Source organism: Chaetodon trifascialis, chromosome 20 (genome assembly GCF_039877785.1).
Source record: "Chaetodon trifascialis isolate fChaTrf1 chromosome 20, fChaTrf1.hap1, whole genome shotgun sequence".
NCBI classification, from domain to species: domain Eukaryota; kingdom Metazoa; phylum Chordata; class Actinopteri; order Chaetodontiformes; family Chaetodontidae; genus Chaetodon; species Chaetodon trifascialis.
In genome coordinates, this window is record NC_092075.1 from 11,387,316 (window position 1) to 11,406,461 (window position 19,146).

The window sequence follows — 19,146 nt, forward strand, 5'->3', positions numbered from 1 at the left end:
TGTATGGGTTCAGTTTTGCGTTGAAACTGATCCTGGACGAGGTTTCAACTTATCGTACTGTTCTATAGCTGCTTTCCGGAGAGGCTCGGATGCAAAATCTGATCCCAGTTCGTCGAAGAACCGAGAGCTTTGGTAGAGACGTGAAGCTGGACAAGCACACTTGCTGGTGCCCTGGAAGCTAAAGTTAAGACAGGCTCCCCCTAAAACCAATCACATTTGCCCTAGAATAACAAGCGTCCAATGAACTCCCGCTTAACATTTTGTAAGGCGGGTTTTCCGGGTGGGTGTGCGAGAGACAGCAGCAAGAGGAGGTCAAATGCATTGCAGGAGTTTGAAAACGCGAGGCTGTCTTTGGGAAAGATACGGAGGTAGATAAATGTGTTAGAGTTACAGTTAACGATATAGTTTACTGTACAGTTGTTAAAGTTTCGATACAGAAATAAGAGCGGCGGTGTCGAGGAGTAGTTTGTGTCGCAGTCGTAGGCAGTTAACAGAGATATTGTTAGCTTACGTTAATGCTAACACATGTCGCGTGCTTGATGACTAACATTACAAGCATAGTAAAATGATGACTTTTCCTCCCAAAAAGTCTTTATTATCATATGTGTAAAGGTAATACATGGTGCATCTCCGCAGACCATTAGCGTTGGCTGTGCAATTCGTTAGCTAGCTAGTGAATTCGGTGGCATTTATTTTGTCTTTGGGAACTTGACACGGTCACACCTGTCATGTTTCACTCCGTTCATCGTCGTCCGATCTGCGAGATCGGTGTAAATACAATAAGGCTCCAAAGCAGCAGGTCATTCAGGCGGACTGTCGAGAATGGCAGAGAAAAGCTCGACAGGGTCCCATGGTTGGGCAGGGGCATGGGCCTGCTGTTGTCCTGGCTCCAGAGGGCAAGTGTCGGTATCAGTGAGGCCGCGGGATCTGGCCAAAAGAGGAAGGGTTTGCTCTCCATATTTGCGGATCACTGCAGCTTTGTGACCGGACAGAGGCTCCGGCGTGCTTGTCAGATCGGTGAGCTTTACTCCAACCTGTACTCCGAGCGAACCAGGTGGACCCTGGTTGGGAACATATGGCGCAGATTTCAGAACAAGCACGCCCCCACTGGGAAACTTATCGCGGCCATGGCTGGCATCTTCGTGTGGGACAATGAGAAGATCGAAGATGAGGAAATTCGCAGGTTTGAATTCTTTCTTTAAATGCACGTGTGTATGTATTTGTGCTTAGACATACAGTTGGACGAAAGATTACAGGAAAAGACTGAATGAAAGATTGGAGATGCATAATAAATACGGATGCTTCCGTACGGGGCACGAGGGGGTAACTGAATCGTGGTTCAAGAACTTACCATAATAAAACACACAGTTTCTCCTTTAATTTATCTGCCATTTGTATATGCATTGCAGCATCACATATTTATGTGACTATGATGTGCAATGTCAGCTGTGCAGAATGCTGAATAATCTGTCCTGTTATATGTATTCCTTTTAAAGATGTGGACTTGAGCTGCAGGCACTGGAGGCTGTGAAATGTCTAAATACAGAGTCAGGTACAGTGGCCAGACAGGTGGAATCTGGCTGGGAAACTGTGATAGAGAAGAAGGACTTCAGAGTGTGGAAGCGCCCTATACCCAACAGTCACCTCTATGAATACAGAGGTCAGCCAACTCACCCTGTCACATGTGTGACTAGGTCTCTGAAATGCATGTAAAGCACACATTCTCTAAGCTTTCTTTTTGCTTTGTGGTTTTCCTGGTATTTTGGTTGTGATTGTATTTGATTTTTTTTAAGACTCTGCATCCTTTATTTATGTGTTCCTTGCAGTGTTGGGCTCCTATGACGATGTCACCCCAAGACAGTTCTTCAATGTACAGGTACAGCCTTAAAATTTCCTAATGTGCTGTCCTACACTGGCACTCTTATTTCCTTATCAGGGGTTTAGATGTGCTGCAATGTCATCACTCCTAAAGTCGGACTTATGAACTATGAGAAATCTTTGTGTTACTCAAATACAGTTATGCAAGTGGATTTCAACTGGTAATGGCAGTGATTTGGTCAAAGATTTACTATTTATTGCATTGGGGCATTGGCATGCTTATTTTTTGTCAGTTGAGTTTTTGGTGTGTTTATAGCAGCTTGTTTTGAGTTTCCATTACCCAGGTCCTCTTGCACAACCAGTGTGCTTGTGCTGTATGTGTGCAGCACAAAAGCAACTCTAACACTCACTCTATGTGCTATATTAAGCACCTAACCTTGACTTATGCTTTCCCCTTTCCCCCAGTTGGATACAGAGTACAGGAAGAAGTGGGATTCTCTGGTTATCAAGCTTGAAGTGGTGGACAGAGATGTCAGTACAGGCTCTGAAGTTGTGCACTGGGCTACACACTTCCCTGTGAGTTTCTGTTGTTTGCTATTTTGTCTGAGGGGAGGAGGCTATTTGTTCCAGATAATGTGTTTACACAGGGTATTTTCCTTCTTTCAATTCACGTATGACCAAACTATGACATTGGCTTATCAGTTGGTCAAGAGCAAACACTAACCAAGAGGCAGTGTTCATTCCCCCCCCAGCTGTTAATTAATCTTGTTTAATCTCTGCTCACAGTATCCCATGTACTCGAGGGACTATGTGTATGTGCGCCGCTATAATGTTGATGTAGACAACAACCTGATGGTCCTGGTATCCAGGTGGGGCTTCAAAAAATAATTGGTCTCTGAAGTCAAATATGGTTTGGTTTTTGATGCATTACTAGCAAATGAGTAACATTGTTGTCTTGTAGAGCTGTGCAACATCCCAGAGTCCCAGAGACTCAGGAATACGTGAGGGTTCATTCATACCAGTCAAAGATGGTCATCCGCCCTCACAAGTCCTTTGATGAGGTTTGTGATGAACATTTTGCTACACAAATTAATGCAGCTTGCATCCAGGGTACTGTGTTTTGTTGCCACACAGTTTCACTTGTACGTTCTTGTTTACAGAATGGATTCGATTACCTGCTGACCTACAGTGACAACCCTCAGACTGTCTTTCCCCGTTACTGCGTGAGCTGGATGGTCTCAAGTGGTGAGCTCTTTTCACTGGTTGAAACTTGTCAGGGCCACATTTAATTTAATCATACTTCATCAATCAATTGTTTTGTTTTTCTGGGTCCAACCAAAAGTCCACAATCCAAAGATATTCAATTTACAATGACATAAAGCAGCAAGTCCTGATGCTTGAGAAGCTGATGCTGGAAAAACTGCGTTTTTACTCTCTGTTACGTTCAGATTTATGTGCATTTTTAAACTTTGCAAATGTATTTTTCTTCACATATGTTTCATGTTTTCCCACTGAAAATGCATATTCTACTCTGATAGTAAGGAGGCTCTCTGTTTGCATCTGCCAGGTATGCCTGATTTTCTGGACAAGCTGCATAACGCTGCTTTGAGGGCCAAGAACTTAGAAGTGGGTATCCACGACTACGCAGGTGTCATTAAATCCAGTGACAGTCGCCAGCCAAGCCAGGAGCGCCTCAGTGGAGAAAAAACACACACAGGTGGTCCCGGACAGATCTACGCTTGAGAAGATCATTTCATAGACGAGGAGTTATATTGGTGTGTTGTCACCTGCACTCGTACCCAAATCAAACCCTCCAGCCAGCTTTTTCGGTACATTGCGTGAACTGCAAACGGAAGTTGCAATCTACTTTAAAGACAAATATACAGTATATCCATCCGCAGACATGGTTATCTTGGTTGTAGATGAGATCTCACAAGAACAATGGACTGTGTTGGTGACAGCATTACTGTCCTTTTTGAGAAAATGTTGCCATGGAAATATTCATCCAGAAGATTGGCGTTGGCAATACTTTTGCATAGCCAAGCGATGCCACGTGACATTTTTTGCCTCTTTTGCTAATGATGTATGTCCTAGAACTGTTGGTAAGATCAAGCCAAAATTCCTAATTGTAGAGACGCTTTTGCCAAAGCACCGTTTCTCCCATTTTAACATTCTATGTCTTGTCTTCAATTGTTTGACAAGGCTTGACTTAAAGGATGTTCAGCCCGCCAGGAGCCACTTCACTGTGTTAGTGTCTGTGCTGTGATTTCAGCAAGGTGTTGTGGAAATGGTTGTACAGTATTTGACATAGAACAGTATGTATGACTGGCTTCTGCTCAAGATTATCACTGAAATCTAAAACTACTGCTGAGATTTGTGCGCTGACAGATGAACAATTGAGGTCTCTCAGTGGAACTTTTTCTAACACCTTTCTTCATGTGATGGATTTAAGGCAACTGGTTTCCTATTTGCTTGCAGCATGAATGGTTGGTCTTCAGATGAGGTGAAGATGTGATGGATTAAAAAAAGAAAAGAAAAAGAGATAGAACCTGAACAAAATGTTGCCACTGTAGGAAAAATGTGTCTGCAGAATTGAAAATGAAGACTCTAGGGTGTCTCTTTGTGTTTTGAGGATGGTATTGTTTCGCTGTAAACACAGTTGAGAGTTCACACTGTCCATCTTGCCGTGTTTGTTCGAAACTGCCAGCGTTGACAAAACAGCCTTTTGAAGATAAACCAGTCCTTCAGCACTAGGGGCATAGTGTCTTATAACAACCACATTAATCCTCAGATGCAATGGTACTGACACGCTTTGGTTCAGTTTTACCTGCAAGGAAAAGCCCTTTTTAGGGGAACGTATAGTACTTATGCCGCATCACAATCTATGTACATTTCATAAGAAAAATTAGGTTGTCCCATTTCAGCTCTGATTTTTTTTTTTTTTTTTTTTTTTTTTTGTGTTATCCTGGTGTTCACAACAGTTGTAGCAGACATCACTCAAGTTTGCACTATTGGAGTTATGGGTTTGTGTTTTCTGTGTGTTACTGTAGATCTTGTACATTCATAAAAGAATTGCCTGAGTACTAGAAAACCTTCTTATGAGTACAACAAGCTCTGGAACATGTTTGTCCTTCGCTGTGATTCTTCAGTTTTAGTTATTCATGTGGATCCTACTGAAACTCCATAGACTTCATCCTTCCAGCATCCTTGTTGCTTTTGTAGTTTAAATGTTTGCAGGGGGTGTTACGAATGTACAAAGAGCACCTCATGCTGTGGGATAAAACATCGCCTAATAAAGTACACTGTTTACAGCCTGATGATCTGGCGCAAATGTCATGAAATCCATTTCTGTTTAAAAACATCTCATCTTGTACCAATATTTAATGTCATAGTTGTTGTAGGTGATGTGAATCAGCTCAAAATAAAGCAGTACAGTGGGATTTTTGTGAAGGTTTTCCCACAACTACCAGTCTAGAGTATTAATTATCCCCCTGTAAAAAATCTGTGTAATTCTGCAGTGAGTTACTTCCTGCTATTTAATTAAAAATAATGGCGACGTGAGATACGCTGCATATGTTGAAAGTGTGAGTGAGGAAATAAAATGTTTGTTTATGATATTTGTCTCTTGTGTGGTCAAACAAGACTGACATTGAGGAGATCATGATAACCCAATTAAACATTATGCAACGTTTTCTAATGTTGAGCTTGTGAAAGTAACAGTTTGATGCTCTCATTTGATGACACTTGTGTGCCAGATGCAGTAGTCTAAGAGTTCTCACATTTCTCACTGTTTGTTCTTTCTTTCTGCAGCCAGTATAACTAGATTGTGATCAGCTACCATGTGAATTACTTAAATAATGGAAAAATTGTGTGGCTATGAGTTGATGCACTTATTAACCTGTGATTTGAAGAATTATTGAATGGAAGCGCAGCTAATCAGATCAAATAAACGGATCTTCACATGCGTCTCACTGTGTTCAGCATTCTTGGTTTTGGCCTTGGTAGAGAAAAGGGTGATTAGCGTTGTTCTTGTACACAGTGTGGTGCAGACACTATAGTCGTCTAATGGGATAATCTGTAAACCCTGTATTCCCTGTCTGGGTCTAAGGTCAGTGACGGGCTGCACGGAAAGGCTCCACGGTTTGCTGAAAACGGTCTGTTCAACTGATCAGCTTGGAAAACTACCACAGATGCATCCTAAAACCAAACCTCATACTAATTCTATACAGAATTTGCTACACACTAATCCTAATGTTTAAGCAGTTAGTGCACAAAATATTAACACATCTTCCAGTTTCCTTCCACAAAGGAAATGTTACAATATGTTTGATGTTTTGTCAAACTTTATTTTATTTTATAAAATTCATTAGATAAATTGTATTTGGGAAAAAATAAACATACTACCTGCATTCAAAATGGCAGCTACAATTGAGGAATTACATCACCTCATCCATGATATATAAAGGTATAACCAATAATGACAGCATCTATAATTTTAACTCTGCCACATATGCTGCCAATATTAAAATTCCCAAACAAAGTCTGGGAATATGTTGTATACAACAAATCCATGAATAAATATTTCTCCAGGATGGAGCTCATTTACTCAGTACAGCATAACTAGACAAGGCTCTTGGTGTACTTCATTGCTGTAATGGTGATTCTGACAGTGATTTAAACCCAAACATTACATCATACATCAGTGTTTTATAGTGTGCATTATCATCTAATGCCTGCAGCACATGACGTGTTAGTAAAGACCAAATCAATTAAATAAGAGTCATAAAGAAAGGAAGAGTCAGGTTAAATCATTTTTAATTTATTCCTTAAATGCACCAGTTGTGGTTTGACTTATGGGACAACATAGAGCAAATCTGAGTCGCTTGGAACAGTATAGAAACAAAAGTCAATAATTTTACCATCATTTCAAGAGCATAAACTCTCTCTGAACACATGGGCTTCTATGTCTCCAGGTTTGATTTATACATCGGTGATGTGTCTGCAGTCTTAACAGAGTGACCTCCACGGGCTGAAATTATTAACCATAGTTAAAAGCCATTGAGCACTTACGGTAATTGATCGTTTCCACAAATCTGACATATTGACGGCAACCAGGTTGTTGAAAACAATTGTTTTATCTATATGAATGCTATAAAACCATTTAAGCCCCACTCCTCATTCAACGCTGGAAAAAAAAGAAACACACAGGATGTTCAGATGATATTTATTGGTCATAGTCCTACATTTTTGAGTACATCATGAGATAAAACAACGAAGGCAAGATTAGAACCTGAAAGTGATAAATGACAGTTCAAATTTGTTTATTGGTCCTGTTGAATGTACCCTAGAGTCTTAATTTCCTCCAACTATTCAAGTTTTATTGGCCAATTTAAGTGTTCATTTCATTTATGTTTCTATATTTTAAACATGCACAAGCACATGATTGCCTTGAAAATGGAAATCAGAGTTTTTTAATTGGGAATTCACAACAGATGGAAGCGCTCACAAGCCTCCAAGGTGCTTGGCACAACCATGGACAGAAGATGCACTGCATGGTTAGATCAAGCACAATGGGGTCCTGGGCAAAGACGGAAAACTCAAAGCGGATCACAGGGGATCCAGCTGAAAATAAGGTGTCCAAGGGATTCCAAAGCATGGTCATTTGGTTTAGATGTAAATGGAATTAAAGGGGGAAAATCAGTAAAACAGAATTTATCATTTTGTGTACGTCAGCCAACTCATCCGGAAGTATCAAATCTCCTAAAAGGAACAAGTTATCGTCAAAGTATTTTCCTGGGTTCTTGCAATTGAAGGACAATCCCACAGCTTGATTTGTATCTGAGGTCCAAGATTCGAAAAAGACTAAAGGTGTGAGGGAGGGGATCCGAGGCTCAAGAATACATTAAAAAGAAAAAAAAAACACATCGAACCATTGGTTCGCAGAATGCTTAGAAAAGACCTGTAACAATTAAGAACATCCGCAGAATTAAAAAAAAAAAAGATTAGTCATAGGTCACACTCACACTGCGGAAAAAAAGGGCTACACCCTTCCTGCGCACAAACTGCGTCAAACCCCACCCTCCCGTCCTTCGTGCCCGACTCAACTACACATGACCCAAAAAGAATTTCTAAAAATTCAGTCCTTTTTTATGATGCAAACATTCGAATAAGAAGCATTTTCAAGGAAAGATCTACAGCAGGCCAGAGGAACGGCGCCTTAATCAAGTTAGTTCTCCATCACTCTATTGGGTGGAATTCATCTGATCAATGGAAACACAGTTTGGGTAATGCGTCAGTGATCTTGTTAGGAAGCGCAGCTTGTCATAGAGTCCACTCTGAAATTTTACAAGTAATTGACTAAAAAATAAGTCTTGGTGTCCGGGGACACCGGTGACCTCAGGAACGGTACTTATTGCGATATTGCTGTTCTCCATCTGAGGACATTTGCTGTCTTCTCAGAGTGAAAGACACAACCGCTCCTGACGTTTGAGTCCTAACTATGTTAACGGTCACTGAGTGCAATGTCAAGAGTCATGATACCATCAAGCTAAGACAGCTGTTTGTCCAAAAGGTTTGACAATCTTGTTACCTTCTCGTGTGTCTCTTCCAGCTCCCCAGGGACATCTTACTAAAATGAGAAGGCATTGGTGCGATAATCAACTTAGAGCTCTGGCAACTGAACCACTTTGTGTGATGAAATTACACCACAATACATATTAATGCACCAAAGAGAAACCCTGCATTTGTTGGGACCAAATGGAACGAAAATGGGAGTACTTTGGGTGAAAATGGTGGGCGGTGGCGGTGAAACAGACCTCTGTTTTCCAGAACAATGAGGATGTTTCAAAGGGATGCAGTGTGGCTGATGGGATGGTGTGATGGTTTTTATGCATGGATGATTGTGATACATAATTATGCGCCCTTACCTTGTGTCTTTCTTTCTTCCAAAATGGATCACCACAAACAGGAGCTGCTCTTCAAACTCATGCAGAATCTAAGTCTAAATCTGGCTAAAGAAGGTTCATTTGTTAACATTTATCATTAAAAGTATCTGATTTAAAGAAAAATAGGACATTAGATATTCTTGTGACTAAAGGTCACAGTGACCAACCCAACAAACTATCGGTACAACACTACAAATATGCGTCTCAGTCATAACTTACTCTGGATTCTACTGACAACCTCCAGCTGCTGTCTTTGGAAAGTCACTTGAGCACATCTGGTCTTTCCAAGAAACCCACCTTTCCATCCTCTGGCTCCAAAGTCGATGTTAGGTGCAGCGGGTTGACGAAGGCGAGTGGGTGCTCTGAGCTGTGTCTTGGGGTCTTCTAGCTTGCTCTACTAGAGGCAGACTGTCCTGACTGCGTCCTCAGCACCCTTCAAGTCCCCATCTCCTGCCCCTCCTTCAAGCTAGGAGGGGTTGGTGATGTTCTCTTGGGATAGGTGCACTGGCAAGGAGGACTTGGTCGGGCTGGGATTGGACGTGGGTTGGGGAGTTTGGGGGGGCCGCTGGTTCCGCATTTCATAAATATTAATACTGAGTCCTCCCTCCCCAAATGGGTAGATTCTTTAATTTTGTTAGAGGGGGAAGTGCTTTATTCACTTAATGGCTTTTATTAGTGCCCGGTCTTCAACTCTTTCATTAGCTAAAGTGCTGCTATAATTTACAGGGTAAAAGGGGGTGGGGTAGAGGTGGTGTCTGAGGAGGGTTGATCCTGCTGCTGTGGGACAGGCAGGCAGTACCCTCAACCACTGCAGCTTTTCCTAAAAAGTGTTTTTTCTCTCAGTAAGAACTGTAGTCTATAACATGAAATACGCTCGACGGCATCCTCGCTGACCGTTACAGTGCACTAAGTGTTGTCTCTCTTGCACATCTGCTTTTTATGGATCCATTAAGTTGAATCCTGTTGCATATCTAAATCCTTGTTAAACATCCAAGACTAACATTGTTCAGATACAGTGTAACCAGTAATTAATGGACTATATTGATTGTACTTCTGACAATTTAATGGCTTCTTATGTGTAAGCAGAACAAGATCATTTCTGTGGTCTGACAAAGCAGCTTTTCTCCTTGACCACAGAGGGTGGACTTATTTCAAGTGTTTTTTGTCGCTCTTGCATGTTGGATGATTTTATATTCTTTTGTGTAAATGCTGATAAGCACGATTATCAAAGCTGCCGTTTTCTATACTGGATTTTGCACGCCTATCTCAACTTTTTCCTGTTTGATGTGTATATTAGATGAAATGTAAGCATCGGTTTATTTAACCAGACTAAGCTCAGATTATAAAGGACACCACCTCATATTTGCAGTATATTAAATATGCTATGAAACAATCACCCTTTGAGAACAAACATGCTGAACTGTATGCAGCTTTATTGTTTAGTTCGATGAAGTGCAGTCTTCAATTTTCCAGTCTTACTATATCATATCATAGTCTATATACTTGTGCATGCACTGGCGCCATCCACTGCAATCACTGGCTAGCACTGGGTGCTCAGACACAAAATGGCCGCCACACTTCAAGCAGGTTGAAACATAACGACATTAGATAATGCATGCTTCCTGAAGTGCTCCCGGCGCTGATGAAATGCTCTTTATTTTGCTCTGTGGAGTCTTGTTAGTTGTGAACAGCTGGCGTATGATGTCCCCAGACTGCGTCTGAGTGAATGAACTGATTAACCTGAGTGGCCGTCCCTACCAGAGAAAGGGGGTGGGCCACCAGCCTGAATAACTGCCTTCATCATCAATGTCACATAAATCACTTAGCTGGACAAGGCTTTCAAACGAGACCTTTCTTTTCCTCTGAGCCAGACTGAAATGGTCGTCCTAACACTGCTGCTGCGTTTCTGAGGGAGACCACACAACTGTGATGGAGCACAGGCTTCAATGATGCAACATTTCTGTGGGGCTTCGCTGACAGGCCACATGTAGCACATCATCTTGATTTAGAGAAAAAAAAAAGTGTGCCTGGCTACACTTTAAACACGCATGGGTGAAATACATGTTAAAGCTGGTTGCACAAGAATGAAAAAGACAAGATTCCTTAATGTTTTTATTGTACAGATTTTATTGCAAGCCTTAACCAATATTCAATATGAACTATTCATGGTGTTAAGTACTGTTGGTTCTTTTAACCGTGACACTTCCATTCATGTCATTTTGTTTTTAAATTAGAGCAGAAAACTGGGATCCACATGACACAGATGCTCTCATGGATGTCTGGTGATTTACTGAGCAGCTGTACAGAATGCTTGGTGATACAGACGCCATGCAGTGAAGACTCCTTTTACTTTTTCACCAGCTGGATAACGTCTTCATCCTCCAACACGTGGTCCTTGCCCACCTTTTGAGGGTTGTGTTTCACAGATGATCCCCACACGAGTGCACTGAAAGAGGACGAGTTGTAAAATCATTGAAATGATTGGACATGAATGACAGTTAACAGGACGCATGTTTCATCTTACATCATCTTAGAAAAAATGTCGCAATCAACACCTTAATTACAACAGAGAATTATTTACACAGATACTATTATCCTTTCTTTGCTACAGCAGAAATGGCTGTGCATTCTAGAGTAACCCACAGGGTACAATGACACCCTTCAGATCCTGAGGCTTTCTAATCGCATGTGTCACCGTTTGACCCACTCATTCCCTGGAGGATGGGTAATGCTCAGCAGGATTAACATATCGACTGATTGATGATCTTAGCTCCCATTTGTAGATGGTGGTGCAACACATCATCTCAGATCCTAATCCAGACTCTCAAATTAATGCTTATCTGGCATACCTCGCCCACACAGAGGGCAATGGCTCTGATTAAAGCGGCTGTGTTGTTTTAAACCATTTGATGACCACTCGTCCACCTGGTGTGAGGTCAGTTATGCCTTTAAGTAAAAAACCAAACTGGTAATAAATAATCTGGATTGAAATACTTGTTAGTGAGCACTTCTCCTGTGCAAAGAGAATATCATATCAAGATGCTGATTAAACAGCATGGTTATCGCACAGGTGCGCCTTTGGCTGCTCACGATTAAAGGTCACTCTAGAATGTGTGTGCAGTTTTATCACATAGCACAAAGCCACAGACGGCACTCAGGGAGCGTGCTTCTGGCATGCTGACTGCAGGGGTGTCCACCAGAGCTGTTGCCCGTGAGCTGAATGCTCATTTCACGACCGTAAGCCGTCTCTAGCGTCGTTGCAGAGAATCTTGCAGTACAGCCAACTGGCCTCACAGCCCCTGCATTTCTAAAACAAGCGTGATCATAACTCACTAACCATTCCTCCATTTAACGTGTTTAAAAATGATTTGAATTCTCAGGACAGTGTGTGAGGGCAACAGGCATTTTCTTTCTAAGAGATGTACAGAATAAGATAACGTCGCCCGTTTGGATTAAGACATAACAAAATACAAGAAAAAGATGGAGAGAAATAAACACTTCTGTCGGGAACAGTGTTGAAGATTGCAGCGATGGTCAAATTTGCGTCCTACGAGACAGAATTCCCTTTAAAAAGTGAAAACTTGAAGTAAAGTCTACAGTACTCACTACTTAAATTCTTTGATGAGGTTTTTGTGAATCTTTAGGCAGAAATCCTCAACTGAAGTCCGTTCGTCAGGGAGTACAACAGGAGATGTGTAGTCAGGAAGCTGGCCTTTAGGTTTAGTGTAGCTGCAAATGAACACATGATCTCAGTCAAATTCTGCAGTCTGAAGCTACGAATATGAGATTTCACAGAGGCTCATGTTCTGCACCATCTTTCACCCCCGTTCACACCTCCTTATGGTGACTGTATAAACAACTCTTACATGCGCACGAGCTTTAGGTAGTCCCACAGCTTTTCCAGCAGGTCGTCGAAGTTCCAGCGATGGTGGGCCGAGATGGGTACGCAGTGGGGCACCTTGTAGATGATGTCGAGTTCCTCGATGGAGATCTGATCGATTTTGTTGAGCACGTAAATGCATGGGATGTAGACCCTGTTGTGACAAGAGACTGTAAGTGCTGCTGTCCATGAAACTGCTGCACAATCAACAACCATAAGATGCAACGTGTAAGAATTGGCCACCTTTCAAAAGTCATGCCACACAAACAGGGGGCAGCATATCACCACAACCACAAACTGCTGCTCACTATCCTCTTTGCTGTAGATAATAACTGCCGTTAGCTTGTTAGCTTAGCCGAACAGCTAGTGGCCATATGAGCTGACTTGAGAGAAACATGTTTTCATGTTGTATTCATGTACCTTCCTACATAAATGGAATTTTTGTGTCTTAACGGGAAGTTCAGTGACGGTTTTATTTATGAACCAGACTATTTGTGTTTCACTTGCTTCATCGATTTACTTCCTCTTTTGCTCTAGACATATAGGCAGGCATGTTCTTTGCCTTCACTTTTTGCAATTATATTTTCACATTTTGGAGCTATAATTGTATTCATTTTCACACATTTTACACCTTCAGGCCACAGTGTACTGTTGTGACTACGTTGGTCAGCGCGGAGCATTTTGTGACACAGAGAGCATTTATGTGAGTGGGTTTCAGGCATTGTTATTTTTTGTCAGAATATTTTACAGAAAGAATATGTTTTGGTTATTTAGTTTTATTTGTGGCATTGTAATATTCATGTGCATTATGCTATGTCTTTTAATTCTGGTCTTTTCCCTGGAAAGAAACAGAGCACTGATGCAAGAGAGACCCTGTGAATGCAACTACAACTGCAGGGATGTTATGCTGCTACTATGTCTGTTGCTTTGCAATAAAACCCTCAACGACAGTCCTGGAAGTGAGGTCCTTGTCCAATATGTACACAGTGCACCATAAGACCCACCACGCGTGCCCCACCCTGCTTTATCTCATTTGTTGAGCTCATATATCTAATTACATTGAGGAATGGTAATGCCATTGATTTTTAAGTCAGAGATGACATTGCTTATCTAGAAATTGCACTTGATGCATTACACACGTATGAAAAATTGGAAAGAGGTCTGAAAATGCATGTGCGGCAGGAACTGCGTGTGAAACATGAACGGCATTGTCAAAGGCATCTGCATTGGTGTAATGGGAATTGAAATGAGACTGAAGATTTCAACAGGCCACACCCACTGGGGATGACTAAGGAAGCCCCATTTTGGCACTTCGGCAGCTTACCGATTTCCCTCCACCACATCAATGAGGTCATCAGCTGTGGAGTCGCTGCGCAGAGTGATGTCGGCGTTGTGGATCTTGTACTCTGCCAGGATACTCTTAACAGTTTCAGCATCCAGCTCACTTTGTGCACACTAAAGGGGAAGGGGGGTATGGCATGTTATCAATGAATGAACACAAGACAATAAAAACACAAATAGTTTACACATATTAGAACAGTCGCACTACTAGATAATTTCGCACTGTATGTACAATTTTGTCATGCTTCAAGGAGAACATGATGAAAATCTGAGGATAGGAGAACAAATATGCAGGAGCAACTATGTTAAGTGTAATCGTATGTATGTCCACCAGAGGGGGGCATTGAGAAGTGTTTGAGGCTTTGCTACCCAGATGGTGAGACATAAAACATAGTAAAAATGTGTTTTCTGCATTTGTTTCTGCAGATCAGTTTAACCCTTAAAGAAACTTCTTCTCTCTATCACACACACACACACACACACACACACACACACACACGCATGCATACGCACGCACACACACACACACACACACACACACACACACACACACACACACACACACACACACACACACACACACACACACACACACACACAAAAAGGCTTTTACATGTTTGTTTAAAGGAATGGGATGCCAGAAAAATGGCCATCATTTAAATGAACTGTCAAGCTACAGATATCACTGACAAGTAAAATCCTACATGCCAGAATAAAGGACATCCTTTAATTCATCAGTTTATAGAGTGATGGTTCTCGTTATGAATATCTCACTTTTCCGGCTCATCAGTCAACAAGAAGACAACCAGTATTTATAATACACACATACCGCCACTAAAACCAACTAAAAACTCTGATTAGCACTATTCATTTCAGTCACTCAACTTGATGTGATCAATCGTGAGAAGTCTGCATTCCTGTATTTAAAATGCTGTCATTCTGTGTGAGACATACTGTGGCTGTGAAGTTGATGCCTCCTTTGTCCTTCTTCTTGAAGCCGATGTTGGGTGGTTGCTTGTTAAGTCGGATGCCAAAGCCCTCCAGCTCGTGTTCTATCAGCTTCTTATGGCCAAGAGGCTTCAACACATCGAGCACTATCAGGATTAGGTTGCAAGTTCGAGCCACTAAAACAACAGGAGGAGGGGGAGGCAGACACTGATTGGAGCAGAGTGGATGAAGGAATCACATCACTGCTGTAGAGGATACAGTGTGGATCTGGAGCCATTTCATAATAACAACACTCTTGAGATTTTACTTTTTCCTGGCCGCACATAAATGCACAAAATGTTGAATGAAATTCAACCACATGTTTGTCACAGTGTACACTGTACAATAAAGTAGCTGATAGTGTATCAAAACTTCATCAGTAAGCTTGTTTGTCTTCTGGCTTGATGAAATAAATATGATTAAATCATGGCCTCTAACCAAAACCTTCCACTCTTACTGTAAGTGTCATTCTGCCTCTTTGCTGCCATTAAAAACACATAAAAGCACACAGCAATGCCATAAGTGTCTCAATAAATGGATTTGCATTAATTTCAAATGGAAATGACTAACTGTAACTGCTTTCATCCTATGTTTTACAACTTATTTTGTTAATGAAAACCTGACTGATCACATCTTTTACCTGCGATGACCTGTCTGCCTCTTCCCTTGCCATCCTTGGCCCCCTCAATGATACCTGGGAGATCCAGGAGCTTTGAGGGAAGAGACAAGAAAATAAAATAAGTACTGAAAGAATGGCAGACTGAAAGCACTCGCAGGTCTTGAACAAATAAGAAATTCTTGTACCTGAATTTTGGCACCTTTGTAGCGAATGACTCCAGGTACCGTTGTGAGAGTGGTGAACTCGTAGGCGGCAACCTCAGAGTACACGCCTGCAAGGTTACTGAGCAGCGTAGACTTTCCCACTGAAGGGAAACCAACAAAGCCAATACGAGCATCACCTGTTTTTGCCACATCAAAACCTAAAAAGGACAAAAAATGAAAATCAGAAACTTGAATCAACAAAATATCCACCATGATGCTTTATAGGACTTAAAAACATGTTTGTAATGAAACCCAGTTAAAAGATGATGATCTTACCTTCTCCTGTCGCACCACCGCTGCCTCCCTTTGGTGTGATGAGTTCCCTCCTCAGTTTGGCAAGACGTGCTTTGAGCAGACCCAAGTGGTGAGCTGTGGCCTTGTTCCTCTGCGTCCTGGCCATCTACAAAGAACAGTAACAACACCGGCATGAGGTCCTGTAGTATCTTAGTATCTTAAGAGTTTATACAGGTAGAACTAAACATTACACAACAAGAGAAAAACAACAGCTTGTGCTCCCTGCAGCACACAACCAGCTTGTCCAGGGAATTTTCGTGCCTTTTGCCCATTGCATGCTGGGATAAGCTCGAGCCCCCCACAATTTTTAATGAGTTAAGTGGGTATAAAGAGTGGGAGCACAGGGTATTCTTTGGAGACTTTCACAGCTTATGTCGGATTTGTTTTTTGGAAATGTATTGTAATAAAAATGCATCACAATAAAACCCTCCACTTCAGCTCAACAAGGAAACAATGTCAGGGGGAAAAGGGGGAGTATTATACAAAGAGACTTGGATCACTGAAGCGTCACATTAGCTATGGATAAACTTTGGAATACATCTGTGCACAGAAAGAGGGCTGCAGGTTTAGTCTATCATAATTAGGGAGACTAAGTGCATTAAGAAGAGATCTTTTAATGGCCAGTATGAACAGTTCCAGCGCTCATATGAGCACCTTTCTTTTGTGTTAAGACTCATTTATAAAATAGTGAACCTATCCTTCACAGTAACCAGCAGATGGGATTAATACAGCAACTACAGACCATGGGTGTTACACTGTCTGAGCGGATCTGTGATGGACCTGTTTAAGTGGGAGTCCCTGCATGAGGGCCCTGCTCTGTTGAGCCATTTCCAGACAGTACTACAGTGTACAGTTAACCTGGAGGGGTTATCACTGACCCTAAAGGACCAGGGCAGTGCATGTTTCTTCTTCTGCCATCTCTGCTGAGGTACTTTAAAATAACCTGAACTATAGCAGTATGATACTTCACAAAGGTTCTTGTCCAGGGCTAATTTCAAGACTTCCAAATGCCGAATTTAACAATAATACAGTTTTGATTCCAAGGCACAAACTGTTTCACACGAACTTCGTAGCTGAATTTATTGGGAGGAAACTCAATGACACGTCGAAAACGCTCAAAAGAAATTGCCGGCTAACATATCACATCATTTTAGTTCTAACTTAGGTTTGGATGTGTTATGAGCTGCGGGTACCAGACTCTGGTGAGGATGGCAGATTTACACCCAACACTGTACGTGGTTGCTCATTTGATTGCCAGGAAATCAAACGGAATATAGAATCAGCGCTAACTCTATCTATGGTGCTAGCTGGGTGTTAGCAGCATGCATTGAATTCTAATGTTTAATTCAGAATTCATCGACAAGTCGAATGAGCGCGTAAAGCACCTTTACAACAAACTTTTCAAAGACGTACTTTGGTCTGTCAAGATGTATTACAGTGTACAACGAGGCCCAGCTGTGCTAGCTAGGATAACATTTGCTAGCGTTGCAAGCTAACAGTTAGCTAAAACGTGACTGATTCTTTGGGTTAGCCAGCTGTCTGCTAATAGCTTACCTCATTTTCAATCTCTGCTATTTTGGCGAGTATACTCATGGTGACGGAGATTCCCGTGTACAAGTAACGTTACGAAAATAAGTTGGAAAGATTTTAACATGAAAGTTGCCAAAGTTAAGATGTTATTTAGCATGCACACTAGCCGACAGGAAGCAAGCCGCGATGCTTCGCGGGAAATCTCGCGAGGACATAGCACAAAGTCGCGCTACACCCGGTGCGATGACTAACAGGACAAAAATGATAGAAGCAGGAGAGACATATGCCCAAAACATTAAGACGTACAGAATCATACTTGATAGTTAATCTAGGAAGGGGTGACATTTAGTTTTGACAGATAGTTCATTTATTTCGCGTTATATTGAGAAGTCTTTGGACAAAGGCACCTGCCAAATGAATACATTTAAATGAAGGTAGTTTTAAGATTTTGCTCACTCCTTTTATATCAATGAGGCTCAGTAGTGAAAAGTAACAAGTATATTTAAGTATTGCACTTAAATGCATATTTGAGGTGCTTGTACTTTGAATATTTCCCTTTTATGCTACATTACACTTCTACGTTGCATTTCACAGGCAAATATTCTACTGTTTACATTATTTTAAAGCACCAAACAGTATTTGCTTTTCATAGTAAGATCTTACATTAAAAACAAGGTTATAGAATAAAATATTATGTCAACGATTGAACCAGTGGCTCCCAATGTTTGGGGCTTTTGTCCCTTCACAACAGTCACCTCATGACCCCTGAGATTTATCTTGTGATCCCTTGGATGAGCCCAACCCTGAGGTTGGGAACCACTGAACTAAACTTTTGTTCTTAGATGTATAGAAAGTAGTTAAAACTAAACACTTAATAATTGATTTTGACATAGGATGTGTATTTTTACATTGTGATAGTGGTACTTTTACCAAAGTAAAGGACCTGATTTCTTCCTCCATCACTGATGGCCACCTTCTTATGGTCTATTAGAGTGCCTACAAGATACAGTCTCGGGCAAACTTTACCCAAATTTATAGATTTTACAACTCACACTCCCTAAATTTGTCTCCGCTAATTGGTTGAGCAGTAAAAAATCAAGAAAGGTTTCCACCTAATTAAATTAACTTGAATTTAAAAATGATTTAGATCACAATGGATACAGTTATATGCTGATTTAATTGTCTGACTAGTTTATGCAGGGACACACACAAACACACTTTAAATGAGCCATATTTAATACAAATTCTCACACAATAAAAAAGACACAGGACTGTCAAATTGTATATTTTTATTGTTTAATTGCTTATTGTTTAAGTCGCATACAGTATAATCTCTCATTGGTTTTTATGTTGCTGAAGTTTGTGGACTGAACATCTGTCATTTTGTTAACCATTTGATTGACCTATTGGTTAGTGTGTGGGCTGGTTAAACAAGATCAATGCTGCCGATTTGACCAGATCTCCTTTGAGCCATGCTATTGTCTGTGAACCTTGAAAAGGTTGCGTTAACAACTATGTTAATATGGTGAA

At 41.2% G+C, this 19,146-nt stretch overlaps 2 protein-coding genes across 2 annotated transcripts; one reads left to right on the forward strand and one right to left on the reverse strand.

Annotated features, from left to right (window-relative positions):
* Positions 1-282: 282 nt before the first annotated feature.
* stard7 (StAR related lipid transfer domain containing 7) lies at positions 283-5,786 on the forward strand. Its single transcript, XM_070989324.1, has 8 exons — positions 283-1,183; positions 1,497-1,660; positions 1,827-1,876; positions 2,284-2,394; positions 2,605-2,687; positions 2,780-2,879; positions 2,979-3,063; positions 3,386-5,786. The coding sequence occupies exons 1-8, from the start codon at positions 729-731 to the stop codon at positions 3,559-3,561; spliced, it is 1,224 nt and encodes a 407-aa protein (XP_070845425.1). The 5' UTR covers positions 283-728; the 3' UTR covers positions 3,562-5,786.
* A 5,077-nt stretch (positions 5,787-10,863) lies between these two features.
* On the reverse strand, positions 10,864-17,832 carry drg1 (developmentally regulated GTP binding protein 1). The gene is made up of 9 exons (XM_070988712.1): positions 17,641-17,832; positions 16,069-16,192; positions 15,775-15,950; positions 15,611-15,680; positions 14,938-15,107; positions 13,967-14,097; positions 12,629-12,796; positions 12,369-12,491; positions 10,864-11,208 (listed from the first exon to the last, which is right to left on the reverse strand). Exons 1-9 carry the CDS (start codon positions 17,677-17,679, stop codon positions 11,109-11,111), a joined length of 1,101 nt encoding a protein of 366 aa, XP_070844813.1. The 5' UTR covers positions 17,680-17,832; the 3' UTR covers positions 10,864-11,108.
* Positions 17,833-19,146: the final 1,314 nt, after the last annotated feature.